The sequence below is a fragment of the Mauremys reevesii genome, linkage group 2 (genome assembly GCF_016161935.1).
Source record: "Mauremys reevesii isolate NIE-2019 linkage group 2, ASM1616193v1, whole genome shotgun sequence".
Taxonomy (NCBI): Eukaryota; Metazoa; Chordata; order Testudines; family Geoemydidae; genus Mauremys; species Mauremys reevesii.
The window spans coordinates 114537821-114559766 of record NC_052624.1 but is presented as its reverse complement, the minus strand read 5'-3'; the positions used below and the strand labels follow the sequence as shown (position 1 = coordinate 114559766).

At 46.6% G+C, this 21946-nt stretch overlaps 1 protein-coding gene across 1 annotated transcript in view; it reads right to left on the bottom strand.

The window, feature by feature from the left end:
* The window catches only part of GLIPR2 (GLI pathogenesis related 2), a 51093-nt gene extending 37940 nt beyond the window's left edge, over positions 1 to 13153 (bottom strand). Inside the window, exon 1 of the mRNA XM_039527848.1 lies at positions 12981 to 13153. Coding sequence (XP_039383782.1) covers positions 12981 to 12993 — 13 coding nt within the window. The 5' untranslated portion in view covers positions 12994 to 13153. The remainder of the gene's footprint in view (positions 1 to 12980) is intronic.
* Positions 13154 to 21946: the final 8793 nt, after the last annotated feature.

Below are 21946 nucleotides of genomic sequence, written 5' to 3'. Positions count from 1 at the left end.
TCACAGTAACATCTGCGTAAGAAACCTGTGCCATCACTCTGGAGATCTGCCAAATTACCTTATCATACCATAATTTATTTGCACAGTACACATGACTGTGTGAACCGGTCACACTGAAACCTGAGACCACATGGAAAATCACATGGTTTCTATGGAAATCTAAAACTTGTTCTGGTTCCTTGTCAGTGAACCTTAGAGATTTGTGTTGGTCTCAGGCAGGCCCAAAACCTCTTCCTCCAAACGACTCAGCCTGCTCCTTCCTTAATTTGCTCTTCTGAGGATTTGGGGGAGAACAGCAGCCTCTGGCCCCCTCCCTCACCTCCATATTTCTTTAGGGGAGCAGCTATATGACATCTGGCCCTTCCCTTGGGGAGGAGAGTGGGGAAAGGAAACTCAAAGGTGGAGGGCGCACCAGTGTGCCATCCTCTAAATCCACGGGATGAATCTTCAAAAGGAGTTGGAATTTCTACCTTGCCCACTCACATCCCTGGATTTCTGCTGCCCTATGAAACTAGGGCTATGAAATACTCCTTCAGTCCCACTGCTAGCACTTATGTGACTTACCTCACCCTGGGGTCAGATAACACAGAACACTCCGGAGACACAATAGAGCCCTGAAGGCTGGATCATAAGGGCCTGTCAGCAGTTTTTGAACCAAATGCTACCTCTACTACTATGATGACCTTCCTGAAGGTGGGCACACTCTTAGATCTGCATAGCACACGCACAAAATAGCACACTCTCCCCCACCCAAATTTCTGATTCTCCAGTGTATATGAAGCAGTGGTTATGTCCAAGCCAAACCCACACAAGCAAAGGCAGAAACTACCACAGTATTAATAAATAATAATAATAATACCTCATGTTCATATAGCGTTTTTCATTACTAGATCTCAAAACAATTTACAAAGAGACAAATATCATTACCTCCATTGTACAGATGGGCAACTAAAGCACAGTGTTGAAGTGACCTGCATAAGGTCACTCAGCAAACCAGTGGCATAGCTGGGACTAGAACCCAGATCTCAATCCTAGTCAAGTGCTCAGTCCACTTGGAAATGCTGCCAGAAGACTCATTTCTTTGGTGAATAACTTTCACCTAATTTTAGTAAATGAAAATTTTTGTGGTGCCTTATTAACTTGTTGAAAAAAACCCAACAGTTCCCCTTTGGATTAAGAGAAAGCAACAAAGAGAGCATGTTTTGCAGATCTACTTTATGAAGAACCTTGAGATAGAACTGCAGACAAGTACAGTCTGTCTTGCTCTTTTAAATTGTTTGGATATGTTTGCTCGGAGCATTTATCAGTTTTGAGCATGGGTGGGCTGCACTTAACCTTCAATAACCAGGAAGAATTAGAGATATGCCACAAACTACTGCAACATTGGTGAGTTTCATGTTTAAAGGGCAAGTGCTGTGCAAAATTAGAGCCAAATTCTGCACTCTCTTACATACCATGCAGCTCCTTGGACTTCAGCAGGGTTACATGGAGCACAAGACAGATTTTGGCTTAAAGCGTTGTTTGCCGGTTAGGAATACTGCATTTTGATTTTTTTTAAGTATAGCATCTCTAATCATTTGTTTGCTTTAGGGCTTTTCCACACAAGGAACAGACTAAAAGCACATGTGTGTGTTTTTAACTGGGTTAAGTAGCTTGATTTAAAAAAGCACTTTTTTTAGTCTATTCCTTGTCTAGAAAGACTCTTAGACAATAAGAGGAGATAACCTTTCTAAGATCTGAAATTGCCCTAATGTTCTTAAGTATCAGGAGGGAAGGGATAGTTCAGTGGTTTGTGTGTTGGTCTACTAAACCTCAAGTTGTGAGTTCAGCCCTTGAGGGGGCCAGATAGGGATCTGAGGCAAAAGTCTGTCTGGGGATTGGTCCTGCTTTGAGCAGGGGGTTAGACTAAATAACCTCCTGAGGTCCCTTCCAACTATGATACTCTATAAACATCTTGTTGCTAACAACAAAGACTAATTCATCATCTCCTGTCTATCCCTTCTGGTCCTGTAAAACATACAAAGACAGAAAATGAATTAAGAACATAAGAAAGGCCGTACCGGGTCAGACCAAAGGTCCATCTAGCCCAGTATCTGTCAGTGAACCTAACAGGCAATGATCAAATGATCTCTCTCCTGCCATCCATCTCCATCCTCTGACGAACAGAGGCTAGGAACACCATTCTTACCCATCCTGGCTAATAGCCATTTATGGACTTAGCCACCATGAATTTATCCAGTCCCCTTTTAAACATTGTTATAGTCCTAGCCTTCACAACCTCCTCAGGTAAGGAGTTCCACAAGTTGACTGTGCGCTGCGTGAAGAACTTCCTTTTATTTGTTTTAAACCTGCTGCCTATTAATTTCATTTGGTGACTGTGTGCATAAGGTTTCACAGAAAATTAATAGAGGGGGTCTCTAGTGAACTTGTGATACTTTCCTTAAGAGCTAGAACAAGGCAGTTGCAACAAGTGTCAAAAAGAAATTTTGTATAACAGCTTCACAGAACAGTGATGTGAATTTTAGCTCACTTTAAGATGTATCTCACTTTGCATAAATCAGAGGGGTAGCCGTGTTAGTCTGAATCTGTAAAAGCAGCAAAGAGTCCTGTGGCACCTTATAAACTAACAGACGTATTGGAGCATGAGCTTTCGTGGGGGAATACCCACTTCGTCGGATGCATCCGACGAAGTGGGTATTCCCCCACGAAAGCTCATGCTCCAATACGTCTCTTAGTCTATAAGGTGCCATAGGACTCTTTTTACTTCGTATAAAGAAATCAAAGGCATTTGAATAGTTCCAAAAGTTGCATTTATCCCACATTTCTTAATGAGAAAAATGACATTTGCTTCTAAAGTTGTAACCATGTTTAAAACAAATGTTAAAAAGTTATTTGTTTTTCTTTTGTAATCATTTGTATTATTTTTGGATCTTATCAGTTATTTATTTGTTATATTAGCTCAACAGGCAGTGCAACCTAGGATACTCCTAGTGCTCACTCACTTCTCACGGATACAGTTCTTTTGTTTTGAATTCTGACTCATGTTTACAGAAGGATATGTAAGATGATACACAACAGTGGTTTTCAAACTGCAGGTCGGAGCCGGACCTGCTGCTGGCCCCTTGTGGGACATAGCATGGTCCGTGGTGTCAGTACAGGCAGGAAGCCTGCCTTAGCACCCCCGCTGCACCACTGACTGAAAGCTGCCCGAGGCAGTGCTGGGTGTGACAGTACCTCCCATAAGCCTATGGAAATATGCTTAGAATGTGTTTTATGCTACATATGCCATGTAACATATCTCTGTAAAGGTTATGATTTGCTGAATGTATTAATCCTATTTGTATGTATGTATCATTTTTGTATTCAAAGTTATGAATGTTATGAATGTTGGCTGTGTACTGGCTTGATTTCTAAATAACCTTAGTAGAGCATTTGGTCAGTTCCTGGAGAAAGGAATGTTGAAATTAAGTACCTAATCAAGAAACACTTAAAGGACAATGGATCTTGGAATGCTCCAATCCACATAAGAAGTCTACTTGAGGACATTCAAGGTAGCATGTAAACAATGGATGCTACCTGTACAAACTGTGAGTCACGCATGGACATGTGACTTGCCCAGGTGACTAAACTCCATCTTGGAGCTGGACTTTGCATTGGAGTGAGGAGGGGGTCTCCACCCACAAGAGAAAGTCTACTTTAACCCCTGGGAGACCCCTCCATTTTGTCTTCAGGTGGCTAAAGAGAGAGCCTCTCCACCCCCCAGGATACTTGAAAGAAACTGGAACAAAGGACAGTGTGCAAGGGGTGTGAGTGATTGCGGGACCCAGGCTAAAAGGAGATTAGTCTGTAAAAAGGAGCATTCTGGAACTGGTGAGGATCTTATCTGTATTCAGTTTGATTAGGCATAGATTTTCACATTTTTTTAATTTGCTTGGTGACTTACTTTGTTCTGTCTATTACTACTTGGAACCACTTAAATCCTACTTTGTGTATTTAATAAAAATCACTTTTTGCTTATTAATTAACTCAGAGTATGTATTAATACTTGGGGAGGCAAACAGCTGTGCATATCTCAGTGTTCTAGAGTTTACCCTGTATAAGCTTCATACAGGGTAAAATGGATTTATTGGGAGTTGGGCATCGGAGTGTTAAAGACAGGAACACTTCTGTTAGCGGCTTTCAGGTAAACCTGCAGCTTTGGGGCAAGTAATTTAGACCCTGGGTCTTTGTTGGAGCAGACGGGAGTGTCTGGCTCAGCAAGACAGGGTGCTGGGGTCCTGAGCTGCCAGGGAAAGCAGGGGCAGAAGTAGTCTTGGCACATCGGATGGCAGATCCTAAGGGGGGTTCTGTAATCTAACCCGTCACATTGGGTTTACAATGGTGCCACTGGACCATGCTTACAAGGGGCTCCAGCCTGCTCCGCTTGCGCTGCGCCCGGGGACCTCACTGGTTCCCCCCCACCCACCACTTGCTTCTCCCGGCCTGCCTGCTGGCTGGCCAAGGGCTCCTCTCGGCCCTCTGGCCCTACCCCCCTGCTCCTCTCTGCCCTGGCCAAACCCCAATGCACCTCTGGCTCCAGGCAGTCTCTGCTTCTCACCACCTCTGGGGCCCCTGGAGCTGAGCAGCCTGGGACTGGTACAGGAGCCCAGCCAGTCTCAGCCAGGTGGGAGTGAGAGGAACAGGCCCTAGCTGATCGCATCACTCCCAAGGGGCCAGAGCAATTCCCCACCCCAGGACAAGCCTGGTGTGTGTGTTGGATGGGCTGTGAGGAGGCAAGGAAGACCTCTGTGTGTTGGGGCACTAGGGAGTGAAGGTTCTGAGGGGGTGCTGGGCAGTTGTGGTGGGGCTGTGGGCGGGGGGGGGCGCTAGGCAGGAGTAGTGTTGTGCAGGGCGCTGTGCATTTGTGGGGTGGGGGTCACTGGGCATAGTAGGGCTGGGGGCTCTGGCCATAGGGTGTCGGGCGGGGTGTTGGGCGAGGATGGGGGGGCTGTGTGGCACGGCATGGGCCTGCCCCTGAGGAGAAGGGGCATGCTGGCAGCACAGGGCCAGATGGGCCATTGTGTGTCTGGCAACTGCCGGTTTGTAAATAGTGGCCTCGCACTGGGCTAGGCGGAGCAGGGCCACCTCTGCCATGCCATGCCCAATTGCCCCTGGCTGGCCCCTTGCTCAGGGGACTGACCTCCCTGTGCCATGCACCATTGCCTCCAGGGGTACCCACAAATATGTTTGGTGCCGGGCCCACAAAAGATTAATCTAGCCCTGGCCCAAGGTAAGCCCGCACCCCAATCCCTTGCCCCAGTCCTGAGCCCCCCCAACCTAGAGCCCCTTCCTGCACCCTAAACCCCTCATCCCCAACCCAACCCCAGAGCCTGCACCCCCAGCCCAGAGCCCTGACCGTCTCCCACTCCCCAACCCCCTGCCTCAGCCCAGAGCCCCCTCCCACACTCCAAACCCCTCTGTTGGGTCACAGGCATCAACAGTTTTCTTCAACTGGGTCGCCAGAAAATGGTTTGAAAACCAATGATATACAATGTCTACTGAGTCACTCCTTATTGAATCTCCCCTAATATGGTATTTTATACCACATTAACAAGATTCCTTCAAAGTGCAGTTAGTGACAGATTCCCGGGCCATCCCCTGTGCTCAGGAGTAGAGAACACTCAAATTTAAAAAGCCTTTCTCAGAGCCTGGAAAGTGGGTAGGGGGAGGGAGAAAAGGGGACTGCTAGTTTTGCAACATTCTTCCATCCCCTCAGTGGCAGGGTGACCAGATAGCAAGTATGAAAACTTGAGACAGAGTGTGGGGGGTAATAGGCACCTACATAAGAAAAATCCCCAAATATTGGGACTATCTCTATAAAATCAGGACATCTGGTCACCCTATTCAGTGAGGAATGTTAGAAGCTTATTTATGGGTTCTCAGCAAGGATCAGGCTCCTCAGAGCCTAGGGGTGGGGCTAGCAACCAGCTGCTCTCTGAAACATCATTACCAGCTGGCCCTACAGACATCCAAGTGGGAGTTATTAGGAGTTAATGCTGCAGAGTCCCTGCACAGCTGCAAATGCACAGCTACAGGGGATTCAGCCATTAGGAATCTTGCAGAGCAGCATAGAATTGCCTGCCCCTTGTGTGGTCATTTCTTGTCAAGAAGCATCGAGAGATTCTTTTCCTTTCAGATCCCCAGGATTCATGGAGTTGAAAGACTGCCCCAAATACTGTCCCAAAAGGAATGATTTCCCAAAAATGTAGGCAAAATTTAGGGAGTTTCCTGACCAGTGTATCATTTTCATGGGAGGGGATGTTCTAGTCCTGACAGTGGAATATTGCTATCATGTTTAATATTCTAAAATTACCAAGCGAGAAGGAGGTCTGACTGCTAGGCTAGGAATTTAGAAATATTGCTACTAGGGCTTGAAAAATCCACTCACCCAGAGCAAATAGCAATCTTTGCATCAATTTCTGCAGAACCTCAGCTTACATTTTTTTAAATGCCCTTAACATTTCAAACAAAATCTTCTAAACGTAACCCCATACAGTGATATCTGTCTGCAGGCTCAGACAGATGGCTCTACCACCCACACCACTGTCTGGGAGCAGGGCGAGTGCAACTGCCTCTGTAAGGGGGGAACTTGGCTGGCATTGCAGATAAGACAGGGGTTCTCAAACTGGGAGTTGCGAGGTTATTACATGGGGGGTCCCAAGCTGTCAGCCTCCACCCCAAACCCTGCTTTGCCTCCAGCATTTATAATGGTGTTAAATATATTTTAAGTGTTTTTAATTTAAAAGGAGGTCACACTCAGAGGCTTGCTATGTGAAAGGGGTCACCAGTACAAAACTTTGAGAACCACTGAAATAAGGTGCGTGGTAGGAGGGGCACAGCTGCTGCTGTTAGGAGTAAGGTTCTTTGACCAGCCTGTGGCTCTGAACTGAGTGAATCATTGATTTTTTTATTTTTTTTTGGTTCCATGGGCAAACTGGAAAAAAAATGTTCATTTCAAACAGAAACAACTCTTTTGGTTTTTCTCAAAACAAAAAAGGTCATTTGAGTCAAAATGGAACATTCGGAATGTCAATTTGAATTGGCATTTCCAAAACAGTCAAGTCAAATCTTCATTTCCTTCCTGAAATGTCGATTCAAAACATTACAATGTTTTCAAAACTTTTGTTTTCTGGCTTTTTTTTTTTCCTGGTCAAAGTATTTGCCACATTTGACCTGAATTCATAAACAGTTTGGGTGCCTCCAAAAATGCATTTTTCGGTAAATTTACTCTTCATTGAAAAAAAAATATTGTCTGGTTCTATGTAGCTCCTGGAGAAGAAAGCTCTGCTTGTATGGGGGGGCCTCCTGTCAATACTGCCCCATTAAGGGCTGAGTAGGGGAATGGATGGAAGCCTCCTGACCTATCCTCCCACCAGAAGGTTGCATGTGTAGGGCCAGCACAAATCAATTTGTTGAGGAGGTAAGGGCTGTTTAGCATTGACTTGTTATAGGGAACTCATAAACTGATTTAGTTTGTAGCTGGTGAGGAGGTAGCATTAATTGAATTATTTGGTATTTGGGATGAGGAATGTGATTTGTGGAGCACATTACATTTGTACAGGAGTTGGATCTTTACCTAAAGAGCTTTACAAATATTAATTAAGCTACACAACATCAGATATATACTAGGAATCAGCTCACCTATCACTGAAATGCAGCCACCTCTGTATGGAACATAAGGTTATTTAAAGAGCAAAGACCACAGAATGGTTCAGGACAGGAAATGAAGAATACTACATCAAATTGAAATTGCACAGAGAAATTAGTCAGTGAATGTAATTGTCTAAGAGGGAACAGGGCAGGACACAGAGGTCAACACCTCTACTCTTATTGTATGCCTGGTCAGGATCTCCAGTGGTGCTGGAACAATTTGTATAGTAGGGGTACTGAGAGCCATTGAACCAAACTGTAAACCCTGTATGTGATAAAAACCACTTCAAGCCAGACGTTGTAGCATCATCTATGAGGACCTCAGTTATAGATCAGATCTGAATATAACCCCAGCAACATACACTGCCCACTGATAGCATGCTGGGTCACCCAGTGTTGATTCAAAAGGAGGAGTACCACCTATTAAGTAACCAAAGAAAATCCACTTCTGGGATGTATTTGTATAATGATTATCTAAAAACTACACCCACAAGAACTATCAAGATTGGCAAACTAACAAAAACCAGTAGGAGACTGGAAGTAATTTCAGAATAAAAACCACAATAAGTGTCAGGGAAATATAATTGGTTATTTATTACAGAGATTAATCTCATCATCCACAGAATTACCAGTATTCAAACATGGACCATGTCCATGCCAAGATAAACAGATTTTAATCAAATTGTAATTGGACTGCACCTATTTTAATTTCCACCACTTTTGCCCAATTAAACATAATCTTTATTGGTGTAACACTGGGTTGTTAATTTATCTGATGATTGTCCTTTTCATTCTACTAGCATAAAAGTTATTCCAACCTAAAAATTGTATAGTTAAATTTGGAAGTGCTGAACCAGGATAGGAATTTAAATCACAAACATATTTACTAAGGACCTAATCCATTTGAAAACATCTGTAGCGTTTAGAGCCATGTGACTACAAAGAGCACTCACATTCTAGCCATGTAACATCTGACATAGAATGTATGTATCCTACATCCCTCTACTGGATGGAGTAAGTCCTGCTCAGGTTTTTGCAATTATCTTACCTTTTATGACCAGATTTTCTAAAGACCTCAGCACTCAATATGATAAACTGTTTGAAAATCTAATCCTAATTATGGATGCTGAGTGGTTTTGACAATATGGCACCTGGTGTATGGTCTTCCAAGGATTAAAGGCCCAATTCAACTCCCAATAAACAGGTAAGGTCAAAAAGCCTTACCATAACTGACAGCTAATGAAGATGTTTCTTGAGCTTAACTGGGAGAGGCTTGCACTTTTAAGAACGGAAAATCCTCTGTTCTAGTTTCTAGGCCCTATATATGCCATTTATTGGTGACCATCCATTGTTTGCTGCCAAAAGAAATGATTCAGCTTCACAGCAGCGAGCAGTGGGAATATGTAAATGAACTCCCCCATTTTTCATGCTCAATTAGCCCCCCATTTTTCTCAGAACAGTCAATATCCTTCCCCATGTGAGCAAGAGAGTTATAAGTGTTCTAATATTGAAGTAACTTCTCCTGTGTGTCCAACAGGGGACAGAATGACTGAGGCCTGGCCTGGCCTGGCCTATGCTCAGACTATTTTTTTTCAAGTTACCTATTTGTTTTAGAGGGAACTTCAGTTTCATCATCTAAAAGCTATTTTACTGGAGTCAGAACTCCTCTTCTGCTGTGTTTGGTTCCCAGTTCCTGTCAAATGTGTGTGTAGGCAGAGCATTAATCTTTAAATTGCATAATGCCCTTCTTCCCCGTCTCTGAAATGCAGTTTCAGTGAGATAGTTTAGTACAGGGGTCGGCAACCTATGGCACGCGTGCCAAAGACGGCACGTGAGCCGATTTTTAATGGCACGCTGCTGCCTGCTGGAGTCCCGGCAGGCAGCAGCGTGCCATTAAAAATCCTGTCCAGCCCGGCTCGGCCTGCTCTTCTCCACCCTCTGCTCCCCCTGCACTCTCCCTCCGCGGGGGCAGGAGGCAGAAGCATAGGCATGCGCATGAGGTGTGCCAGGTGTGCCCAGGCACACCCTAATGCAGGGGTGGGCAAATAGCCCCACTCTGCCAGCGCAGCAAGCCGCAGGGTCCGCGCTCCCGGGCTGGAGCACCGGGCCGAGCGCAGCAAGCCGCCGGCCCCTCCCCCGTCTTCCCCCCTTCCCTGGAGCCATGCCACCGCATGCACAGCGCTCTGAGGGGCGGGGCTGCGTGCTCCCGTGGGGCAGTGTTTGGCTCCGCGGGGAGGCAGACACGCTCTCCCCTCCCCTGGAGCCACGCCACCGCGCACGCAGCACTCTGAGGGGCGGGGCTGCGTGCTCCCACGGGGCAGCATGTCTGGCTCTGCGCGGAGCAGAACATGCTGCTAGGAGCCTCATGGTAAGGTGTCCAGGGCCGGGGTTGGATAAGGAGGAGGACAGTCAGGGGACAGGGAGCAGGGGTGGGATCCCAGGCGGGGTGGTTAGGGGCAGGGGTCCTCTGGAGGGCAGTCAGGGAGCAGGGGATTGGATGGGGCATGGGAGTCCTGGGGTCTGTCAGGGGCGGGGGTGGTTACGGGTCAGGGCAGTCAGGGGACAGGGAGCAAGGAGGGTCCGGGGGCAGTTAGGGTGTGGGGTCTCTGGAGGGGTGGTCAGGGAACAAGGAGCTGGGGGTTGTATGAGTCGGGAGTTGTGGGGTCTTGTCAGGAGGCAGGGGTGTGGAGAGGGGTTGGGGCAGGCAGGGAGCAGGGGGTTGTATGGGTCAGGAGTTCTGGGGGTCCTGTCAGGGACGGGGGAACAGTTGGAAAGGCATGGGAGTCCCGGGGGTCTGTCTGGGGGCGGGGGTGTGGATAAGGGTCAGGGCAGTCAGGGGACAGGTAGGGGGTAGGGTTCTAGGGGGGCAGTCAGGGGACAAGGAGCAGGGAGGCTTAGATAGGAGTGGGGTCCTGGGGGGCAGTTAGGGGCAGGGGTCTCAGGAGGGGGTAGTTAGGGGACAAGGAGCAGAGGGGTTGGGGGTTCTGAGGGGGCAGTCAGGGGGCGGGAAGTAGGAGGGAGTGGACGGGGGCACGGCTAGGGCAGGGCTCCCTGGGTGCACACCCTAATGAAATGTGCTGCACATGCCTAGGGGCAGAAGCCTGGTCCTGCCGGTTCCCCTGCCTCTTCCCGTAGTGTGCTGGGTTCCTGCCCCTCCTCTGCCTCTCCGTTGATGGCCCTTGCGAGGGAGGGATCGGGAAGGAGCAGAGTCAGAGTGCTCCCGGCGGAGGCAAGGAAGAAGCAGCGGCGGCAGGTCCTTGGGGAAGGGGGGTGGGTGGAATAGGGGCATATCCCCCCCAGCCCTCTGCCCTGACCCCCTCTCACACACACCCAGCCCTCTGCCCTGAGCACCGCAGCCCTGCACACCCCCTAGGCCCCTGCCCTGAGCCCTGTACCCCCCTCATACACACCCAGCCCTTTGTTTGACTCCTTCACACACCCCACACGACCCCAGCCCTGACTCTGGCACCCCCACACATACCCAGCCCCCCCCCCCAACACCTGCATCCCCCTCACATGCCCCCAGCCCTCTACCGTGACTCTTTCACCCCCATACCCAGCCCCACACCCCATGCACCCCCACATCCTGACTCTTGCACCCCCCCACATCCCCACCCTGAGCACCAAACAAGACCTCCTGCACACACCCGCACACATTCCCACTTGCACCCCTCGCACCAAATGGGAGCTGCCCAGGTAAGTGCCCCACACCCAAACCTCCTGCCTCAACTCTGAGCCCCCTTCCTCATTCTAGCTCCCGGCCAGACCCTTCACCCCCAGCCCTGTGCTCAGTCCACTCCCACCCTCAGCTCAGTGCAGCGAGAGGAAGAGAATGGGCCAGAACCAGGGAGAAGGTAGGTACCCACTGCACGTGGTCAGGGCTGGGACCCCAGACCAGCAGCCAGGATCCTGGCTTGCAGGAGCCGGTGGATGGAATCCCTGAGCAGCGGTGGGCTGAGCCGCTCAACCCACTGCCTGTCTGGGGTCCTGGCCGCTGGCCCCGCACAGCCCGCTGCTGGTCTGGGGTTCTGGCTGCTGGACCCTTGCCAGCCAGGGTCCCGGCCTCAGGCCCCGCTCAGCCCACTGCCGGCTTAGGTGAACAGAACCCCAGACCAGCAGCAGGCTGAGTGGGCCAGCGGCGTAAGATCAACATTTTAATTTAATTTTAAATGAAGCTTGTTAAACATTTTGAAAACCTTGTTTATTTTACAATACAACAATAGTTTAGTTATATAATATATAGACTTGTAGAGAGAGACCTTCTAAAAAACATTAAAATGTATTACCGGCACGCGAAACCTTAAATTAAAGTGAATAAATGAAGACTCGGTACACCACTTCTGAAAGACTGCCGACCCCTGGTTTAGTATCTCTGGGGCATGAGCCCTTTCAAATTCTTCAGACTAACAGATATAAAATCAACCAGGTAAAACTCATATCCCCTCATTAATATACTCGACTGATCATAATAAGCAAATCTCCATTGGCTCCATAAATCTGATAACTAATATAAAGACCCCATGATGGGCTTAGGCCCAGTTCTGATCTCACACACACTGGTGTAAAACTAGTGTATTTCCAGTGACTTCAATGGAATTTGTTCTGATCTACACCAACATAAGAGATATCAGAATCATACTGACAGACTTCAGCCATGCAAAGGGGGACAGCTGTGGAATGTCTAATACAACAATCCATGGCCAGCAGAGGTGGTAGATTTCATCCTCACAACAGGGGGAGAATACACAGCTGTGAAACCTATGAACCCTGCAGAGCCAGAGACTATATTCTGCTGAATTGTAGCTAAAGGCTGATCCTAACAGTTTCCTGAATATGGTCATCTAGGCAAGAAGTACTTAACTTAATGCAATAAGCATATTTATAACTACATGATCTGCCTCAGTTATGCTTAAGGAGCCACTCACCAACTGCAGTTTCAAAACAAAGGTTCTTATAATTATAAATATCATGCTTCAAGTACTGTGTTGTTAGTCTAACTGCATGCATCAAAGCAAAGCTATCTTAAATATTAAAGTCACCATATATAATAAGGTTTTATCTTATAAATTCTACACAGTATTTTTAAATCTAATGAAAATATTCCTTTGTCACAAAACAAAGAAACTCCTCCTGGGTTACTGTATGCATAAAAGCAATCAGCTCCGACAAGACAAAGCCACTACCATTTTTGCAATTCTTAAACCACAAGGAAGGATTTTAGCATACACGCTTTGTTTACAGAATCTACAGATTAAGTATGCACAACAAGCTCCATATAAATATTCACCAACCTGACTTTCCCATGACCTCCTTCCTGATTGTTACCCGAAGCTGCTTCTGTTGACTTAGTTACGCCTATAAGAATTAAGATGTGTTTTGAGGTGACTGTAATTTCCTTGTAGAGCTCCAAGCCTGCAGACACTGTCTGCAGAGCTGACAGTGCTGGAGTGAGCTCACAGCACACTGACAGTGTAACTGCATCCTTTCATGAGCCTGCCCATGCCTTATAAGGAATAAAGCAACTTTTTTTCTTAGCAAGATTCCGGCTTAGGGTCAGGGGTTATTTATCGTCCACAGAAACCAAGCAGCTCAAAAACCAGCATGTGGGTCCACATGCCAATTTAGTTTAGTAATAACAGACACTAAGTTGTGACAAAGAAAATACTACACCATATGTGAACTGGTACAACAGGCTTCACAACAGTACAACAATAAAAAAGTTAACTTACTTTAAATTGGGTAATCTGTCAACTTAATTAAGGATAAAATAACTAGGTATTTTAGAGTGTGACTGGTGTCCTGGGGGCATGGTAGGCAGGGGGAGGCTTCCTCAAACAGCCTAGAGTGGCCCCGCCCACGCTCCACCACGAGGCCAGGTCCCCCATGCGGTTCCCCGTGCTCTCCCCCGCTGGCTGGTTGGCCTGCCTCCCACGCTCAGGGTGGCTGGTGCTGAGGCCACAGCGTCTGGAGCACCAGGGTTGGGGGCACTGCAGCTGTGCCAGCCGGCCAGCACTCTGGGGCTGGCCGCCCGGCTCATGGGGCTGGGGGCACCGCAGCCACACCACCTGGCCACCCGGAGCCTGTATAAACAGAAGAAATAAGAATTTAATCTAGCAAAATTGCCAAGTCATTATATAAACGGATTTTGAACTGAAGAGTCATCCTATCATATCCCCTATATTAAAGTTTTCATGTCATCCTATCATATCCCCTATATTAAAGTTTTCATGTCTCCTACTGGTTTGTTACACTATCCCCTCAAACGAACAGTTGTTTTTTGTTTGTTTTTTTTTCTTTTTGGTACATAGACATTCAATTATGAATGTTTAGCACTAAGGACCTTTCTTTCCTATGTTTGTAAAGCATTCTACACATCTCTGGCATTATCTAGATAGTGTACCTAGCTTTACAGATCCAACAAGAGTTTGCCTTATATTGTGCAGTATATTGATACTTATCTTCAACTCCTTTGATGTTGAAAAGGGATGTCCTCATGAACAAAAACAAATTTTCTTTTGCCTTGAAATACATTCACAAGGTTATGAAAATTAGCAATGAAAAGACCTTTGAGGTCATCTACCTCACCCCCGGAGCCAATGTAGTGTATTTGCTAGGGCTTTGTCGCATACGGTTTAAGGTCTCTGATGATTTTTTGCCATTTCTCTAGCAAGATCTAGTTTACTACAATCTTACTGTCAAGTAGTTATTTGTTGTTGTTATTATTCAGGCTGTTTTCACTTTAATATCATTCATTTATTCCTATTTGAGCCAATCTCTATCACCCTAAATTCTTCTCTTTCCCTGGTTTTTACATCCTTCAGTTGTTGGTGGACTTATGTTCTGACCTTTGGCTTAGCTTAGTCAAACTATACACAGTTGTATGAGATAAGCATAGTCTAGTCTAGTCTAGTGTCTAGACCACAGGACTGAGAATCAGGAGCATAAGTTCTATTTACCTGCTGTGTTACTAGACAAGTCATTGAACCTCTGTGCCGTAGGGTTCATCTTCACTGCAAAAAAAAAAAATTAAAAAAAGATCTGCGGCAGCAAGTCTCAGAGCCTGGGTCAACTGACCTGGCATGGGTGGCACATGAGCCACCTGTTGGGGGAGTCTAGCCCCCAGCCCCACCTCCCCTGCCCCTTCCACCCCCATTCCCCTGCTGGAGCTCCGAGCCCCTCCTTCCTCCTCACAGCTGCCAGCTCCACTGCCCCAGGCCCGGGCTGCACTGCCTGAGCACCCTGGAGCACTGGGCACTGTGGCCCCGGAGCACTGGGCACTGTGGCCCCAGTGCCCCCAGCCCTGGAGTGCCAGGTGCTGTGGCCCCAGTACCCAGGGGGACTAACCGCCCCAAGTCCCGGCCGCAAGCCAGCTGCCCTAGCCCCAGCACCAGCCTGCTTCCATGAAGAGGAGCAGCCTGCCTGGGCTGGGGACAAGAGAGAAGCAGCAAGCAGGAGTGGGCCTCGAAGGGGAGCGTGGGCAGGGACATGCAGGGCTGTTTGGGGAGGCTTTGCCTCTCCCAGCTACCTGTGCTTGGTGGGATCATACTGCAGGGCTAAAAATAGCAGTGTAGCTGTTCCTGCTTGAACTAGAATCCAGGCTCAGTTTCTGGGCTTCAGTTGACCCAGGGTCTCAGACTTGCTGATGCAGGGTGTTTTTGTTTTTTTTTGCATTGTAGGCATACCCATAAGAACATAAGAACGGCCGTACCGGGTCAGACCAAAGGTCCATCTAGCCCAGTATTCTGTCTACTGACAGTGACCAATGCCAGGTGCCCCAGAGGGAGTCAACCTAACAGGCAATGATCAAGTGATCTCTCTCCTGCCATCCATCTCCACCCTCTGACAAACAGAGGCTAGGGACACCATTCCTTACTCATCCTGGCTAATAGCCATTAATGGACTTAACCTCCATGAATTTATCTAGTTCTTTTTAAACCCTGTTATAGTCCTAGGCTTCACAACCTCCTCAGGTAAGGAGTTCCACAAGTTGACTGTGCGCTGCGTGAAGAAGAACTTCCTTTTATTTGTTTTAAACCTGCTGCCTATTAATTTCATTTGGTGACCCCTAGTTCTTGTATTATGGGAATAAGTAAATAACTTTTCCTTATCCACTTTCTCCACATCACTCATGATTTTATATACCTCTATCATACCCATAGTTTCCTCATGAATTAAATGGGGATAAATACTTTACTTATTGCCACAAGGTTATTGTCAGGCATTAAATGTCTGTTTTGCACATTTATTGGATAATCTAGATCATCTGGAAACAAAGAACATAGGTCATACTTAGAGGATGGGGGTGAGGGGCTTTCTCCTGGAAAGCAGAGACTCTGAAAAAGATTTGGGGGACAGGGTGGATAATCTGTTGAACATGAGCTCCCAATGTGATGCTGTGGTCAAAAGGGGTAATGCGATCCTTGGATTCATAAACAGGGGAATCTCCAGTAGGAGTAGAGGTTATTTTGCCTCTGTATATGCCACTGGTGCAACTGCTGCTGGAACACTGTGTCCAATTCCTGAGTCCACAATTCAAAAATGATGTTGATTAATTGGAAAGGGTTAAGAGACGAGCCATGAGAATAATTAAAGGATTCAAAACATGCCTTAGACTCTAGGAGCAATGCTCAATCTATTTATTTTAACAAAGAGAAGGTTAAGGGGTGACTTGATTACAGTCTGTCAGTACCTACACAGGAAACACATATTTGATAATAGGCTCTTCAATCTAACAGAGAAAGGTGTAACACAATCCAATGGCTGGAATAAATTGACTAGAAAAATTCAGACTAGAGACAAGGGATAAGTTTTTAATAGTGGGAGTAATAAACCATTGGAATAAACCATGTGGTGGATTCTCCATCACTGACAATTTTTAAATCAAGTTTGGATTTTTTTCTAAGACATATACCCTAGGAATTATTTTGGGGAAGTTGTATGGCCTGTGTTATACAGGAGGTCAGGCTAGATTTTCACAAAGGTCCCTCCTGTCCTTAGAATCTATGACATGCATCTGACGAAGTGGGTATTCACCCATGAAAGCTCATGCTCCAATACATCTGTTAGTCGATAACAGGGATAGGCAACCTATGGCACACGTGCCGAAGGCAGCACACAAGCTGATTTTCAGTGGCACTCAGACTGCCCGGGTCCTGGCCACTGGTCCAGGGGGCTGTGCATTTTAATTTAATTTTAAATGAAGCTTCTTAAACATTTTAAAAACCTTATTTACTTTACATACAACAATAGTTTAGTTATATATTATAACTTATAGAAAGAGACCTTCTAAAAACGTTAAAATGTATTACTGGCACTTGAAACCTTAAATTAGAGTGAGTAAATGAAGACTCGGCACAGCACTTCTGAAAGGTTGCCAGCCCCTGCTCTATAAGGTGCCACAGGACTCTTTGCTGCTTTTACAGATCCAGACTAACACGGCTACCTCTCTGACACTTGACCTGATCAGAGAATCTTAAACTATGGTTAATATTTCTTCATAAATCAGTCCCTCCATATTGCTAACCGTTTTTGCTCTTTCCTGAATTCCAAATGATCTATAACTATTTGTTTAGCTGCCCAGAACTAAGTATGCAGAATTCCAGATGCAGGCTCACCAGATTCATGATTCATCTTCCTGGTCTATGCAGGGAGTCCATAATTGCACTGAACTCTTTTCTGCCCAGTTCCATTGTAAACTCATAAACTAGTTTGCAATGTTCTATAAGGCTACCCAGGTCTCTTTCAACATTGCTGCTTTCCTATTGTCTTCCTCCCACTGAATATCTATGTTTCATATGTTCCTCCCTGCTGCATTAGTTTGCATTTTTCTAAATGTAATCCCATTTGTGCAATTTCCTGATCATGCTCTTTATTTCATTTGGTATTATTTCTTGTTTCTCAGTTAAATATTTCTCATTTTAGAACATTGCCGAGAATTCCTTCCCTGGCTAGAGGCGCATTTTTAATTTTTACTCACCTGGCGGCGGTCCGGGTCTTCAGCGGCACTTTGGCAGCAGGCCCTTCAGAAGCTCTGGGTCTTTGGCAGCACTTCGGTGGCGGGTCCTTCCATGCTGCTGAAGACACAGAGCGAGTGAAGGACCTGCCGCCACCGCCGCTGCAAACTTGGAATGCCGCCCGGTGAGTACAAGCGCCGCAATGGGTGACACCTTTTTTTATGTCTGCTCCCACGCTTTGCCCCAGCCCCCTGAATCCTCTGGGTGGCCCTGTCTAGTACTATTCAATATTTTCATTCATGATTTGGATAATTCAATGGAGAATATGCTTATAAAATTTGCAGATGACACCAAGCTGAGAGCAGTTGCAAGCACTTTGCAGGACAGGATTAGAATTCAAAATGACCTTGACAAACTGGAGAATTGCTCTGAATTCAACAAGATGAAATTCAGTGAAAATAAGTGCAAAGTGCTTCATTTAGGAAGGAAAAATCAAATGCATAACTATGAAATGGCTAGGTGGTAGTACCGGTGAAAAGGATCTAGTAGTCCTAGGGGATCACAAATTGAATGAGTCAACAGTGCCGATGAACTTGGTATGTAAAACGGAGGAGGTAACTGTCCTGTTCTACAGGAGGTAATTGTCCTGCCTGGTGAGGCCTCAGCTGTAGTTCTGTGTCCAATTCTAAGCCTCCCACTTTAGGGAAAATGTGGATAAATTGGAGAGTCCAGAGGACAGCAACAAAAATGATAAAAGGTTTACAAAACCTGACCTATGAGACAAGTTTAAAAACACTGTGCTGTTTATATTTGAGAAAAGAAGATGGGGGACGGGACCTGATGCTCATCGAATAAATTACGGGTTGTTATAAGGAAGATCATACTCATTTGCTCTCCATGTCCACTGAGGTAAGGCAAGAAGTAATAGGCTTAGTCTGCAGCAAGGGCGATTTAGGTTAGCTATTAGGAAAATCTTGCTAAAAATAAGGATAGTTAAGCTCTGGAATAAGCATGAAAGGGAAGCTGGGGAATTCTGTCACTGGAGTTTTTAAAGAACACATTAGACAAATCCATCTGGTGCAGTTTAGCGCAGAGGTGCTCAACCAGGAGTACATGTACCTCTGGTGGTTTGCAGAGGTTTTCCAGGGTGTTACTCCTGAGGGCATTCTGCACCAAAAAATTAAAAATTCTGCACACAATATTTTAAAATTCTGAAAAATTCTGCAAGTTTTGTCAATAAGTAAATGCAGAGGCTCCAGCATGGCACTTCAGGAAGGTGGGAGATAACCCTGCAACCTCCCCACCCCCAATCCTGGGGACACAGACTCAGTGGTGAGGCTGCACCCGACCCTGACACAGCACAAAGCCTGGGCCCACCCCAGAAACCCCTGGGCCCTGCTGCTCTGAGCTAGGTACGGGGCTGGCAGGCTCAACCAGGCAGGATCTAAGTGTGGAGGGGCTCAGTGTGGGGGATCCAGGTGTGAGGTGAGAGGATTCTGTGTGGAACAATCTGGGTGCAAGCAGCTCAGTCGGGCGGTCTAGATGGCAGTGGATCAGGATGCAGAGAGGCTCATTTGGGGGTGGGAGGAGAGGTTTCCAGGTGTAGAGGCAATGGGACTCTGCCAGGGCTTCCAGGTGAAAGTGGTTGGGGCTCAATGGAGAGTTCTTGGTGTGGGGGTTCTAAGGGGCCACAGGGGTGTGGGGATCATCAGAGTGGGGGGTTGAGTGCATGGAGCTCAGTGGGGGTGCTCTGGGTGCAGGGGTGGGGGTCCGGAGGCAGAGGGTCAGGGTGCAGGGGGCTCCAAATGCAGGGGTTGAGGTTCAATGGAGTGGGGTTTGGGTATGGAGGGCTAGGGGATCCTGGGTGTATGGGGTGAGGCTTGGTGGGGGTGTCTGGGTATGGGTATGCATGGGGGTTGGGTAGATGGGGGAGCAGCTCCCCGTACAGTGACCCCCTCCCCCACATAGCTGAGGAGCGCTGGGGGCAGGAAGCAGAGGAGGATGCTGAGCTTCCTGCAGCTGGGAGAGGTTTCTGGGGTGGGTCTGACACAGCCTCAGCCACCCCTTGCAGGGGAAGAGGAAGTCCCATCCTCTCCTCTGTCCAGCCCAGCCAGGATTAGCAGCTAATCCCAGCTCAGGATAGCAGCCACAGGCTGGAGTGTCCCCAGCCATGCGGTAATTTACCTCTTTGCCACCTGCTCCAGGTGCCTGAAAAGATGTATCTGCACAGCTGGGGAGTGAAAAGAACAGGAGTACTTGTGGCACCTTAGAGACTAACAAATTTATTTGAGCATAAGCTTTCGTGGGCTACAGCCCACTTCATCGGATGCATAGACTGGAACACAGACAGAAGATATTTATACATACAGAGAACATGAAAACGTGGAAGTAGCCATACCAACTGTAAAAGGCCAATCAACTGAGATGAGCTGTCATCAGGAGAAAAAAAAAACTTTTGAAGTGATAATCAAGATGACCCCTAGAAGGTGTGAGGATACTTAACATGGGGAAATAGATTCAATTAGTATAATGGCCCAACCATTCCTAGTCTCTGTTCAAACCTAAGTTAATTGTATCTAATTTGCATATTAATTCAAGTTCAGTAGTCTCTGTTTGGAGTCTGTTTTTGAAGTTTTTTTGTTGTAAAATTGCCACCTTCAAGTCTGTCACTGCGTGGTTAGAGAGGCTGAAGTGTTCTCCTACTGGTGTTTGAATGTTATGATTCCTGATGTCAGATTTGTGTCCATTTATTCTTTTACATAGAGACTGTCTGGTTTGGCCAATGTATATGGCAGAGGGGCATTGCTGGCATATATCACGTTGGTAGATGTGCAGGTGAACGAGCCCCTGATGGCATGGCTGATGTGATTAGGTCCTATGATGGTGTCACTTGAATAGATATGTGGACAGAGTTGGCATCAGGCTTTGTTGCAAGGATAGGTTCCTGGGTTAGTGTTTATGTTGTATGGTGTGCAGTTGCTGGTATTTGCTTCAGGTTGGGGGGCTGTCTGTAAGTGAGGACTGGTCTGTCTCCCAAGATCTGTGAGAGTGAGGGATCATTTTTCAGGATAGGTTGTAGATCTCTGATGATGCGCTGGAGAGGTTTTAGTTGGGGGCTGAAGGTGATGGCTAGTGGCGTTCTGTTATTTTCTTTGTTGGACCTGTCCTGCAGTAGGTGACTTCTGGGTACTCTTCTGGCTCTGTCAATCTGTTTTTTCACTTCAGCAGGTGGGTACTGTAGTTTTAAGAATGCTTGATAGAGATCTTGTAGGTGTTTGTTTCTGTCTGAGGGATTGACGCAAATGTAGTTGTATCTTAGAGCTTGGCTGTAGACAATGGATCATGTGGGGTGTCCAGAATGGAAGCTGGAGGCATGTAGGTAAGTATAGCGGTCAGTAGGTTTCCAATATAGGGTGGTGTTTGTGTGACCATCGCTTATTAGCACAGTAGTGTCTAGGAAATGGACCGCTTGTGTGGATTGGTCTAGGCTGAGGTTGATGGTGGGATGGAAATTGTTAAAATCATGGTGGAATTCTTCGAGAGCTTCTTTTCCATGGGTCCAGATGATGATGTCATCAATGTAGCGCAAGTAGAGTACATTGATGACATCTTCATGTCAATGGTCACACAACCACCACCCTATATCGGAAACCTACTGACCGCTATACTTACCTACATGCCTCCAGCTTCCATCCAGGACACACCACACGATCCATTGTCTACAGCCAAGCTCTAAGATACAACCGCATTTGCTCCAATTCCCCCAGGAGCAAGGGTGTACATCAACTCATCTAGATATTTGCTTACTTTTACAATAGGCTACATAAAAAGCACTAGCGAAGTCAGTACAAATTTTCATTCAGACAATGACTTGTTTCTACTGCACTATGTACTATATAGTGAAATGTAAGTACAATATTTATATTCCAATTGATTTATTTTACAATTATATGGAAAAATGAGACCATATGGAATTTTTCAGAACTAATGTGCTATGACACTTGTTTTTATTTTTAGGTCTGATTTTAAGTAAGTAGTTTTTAAGTGAGGTGAAACTAGGGGGTACGCAAGACAAATCAGACTCCTGAAAGGGGTACAGTAAGCTGGAAAAGCTGAGCACTACTACTCTAGCAGGCATTACTTGGGCTTGCCATAGCACAGGGGCCCGGCCTCCCATGACTTCTGGAGTGCCACTCCAGCCCTACATTTCACTGCAGTTTGTGCTGCGCCACCATAAAGCAGGATTTACACTGGTGCCGCTTCCCCACGCTAGAAACAGCCCCAGTATGAGCAACGCCTGCGTT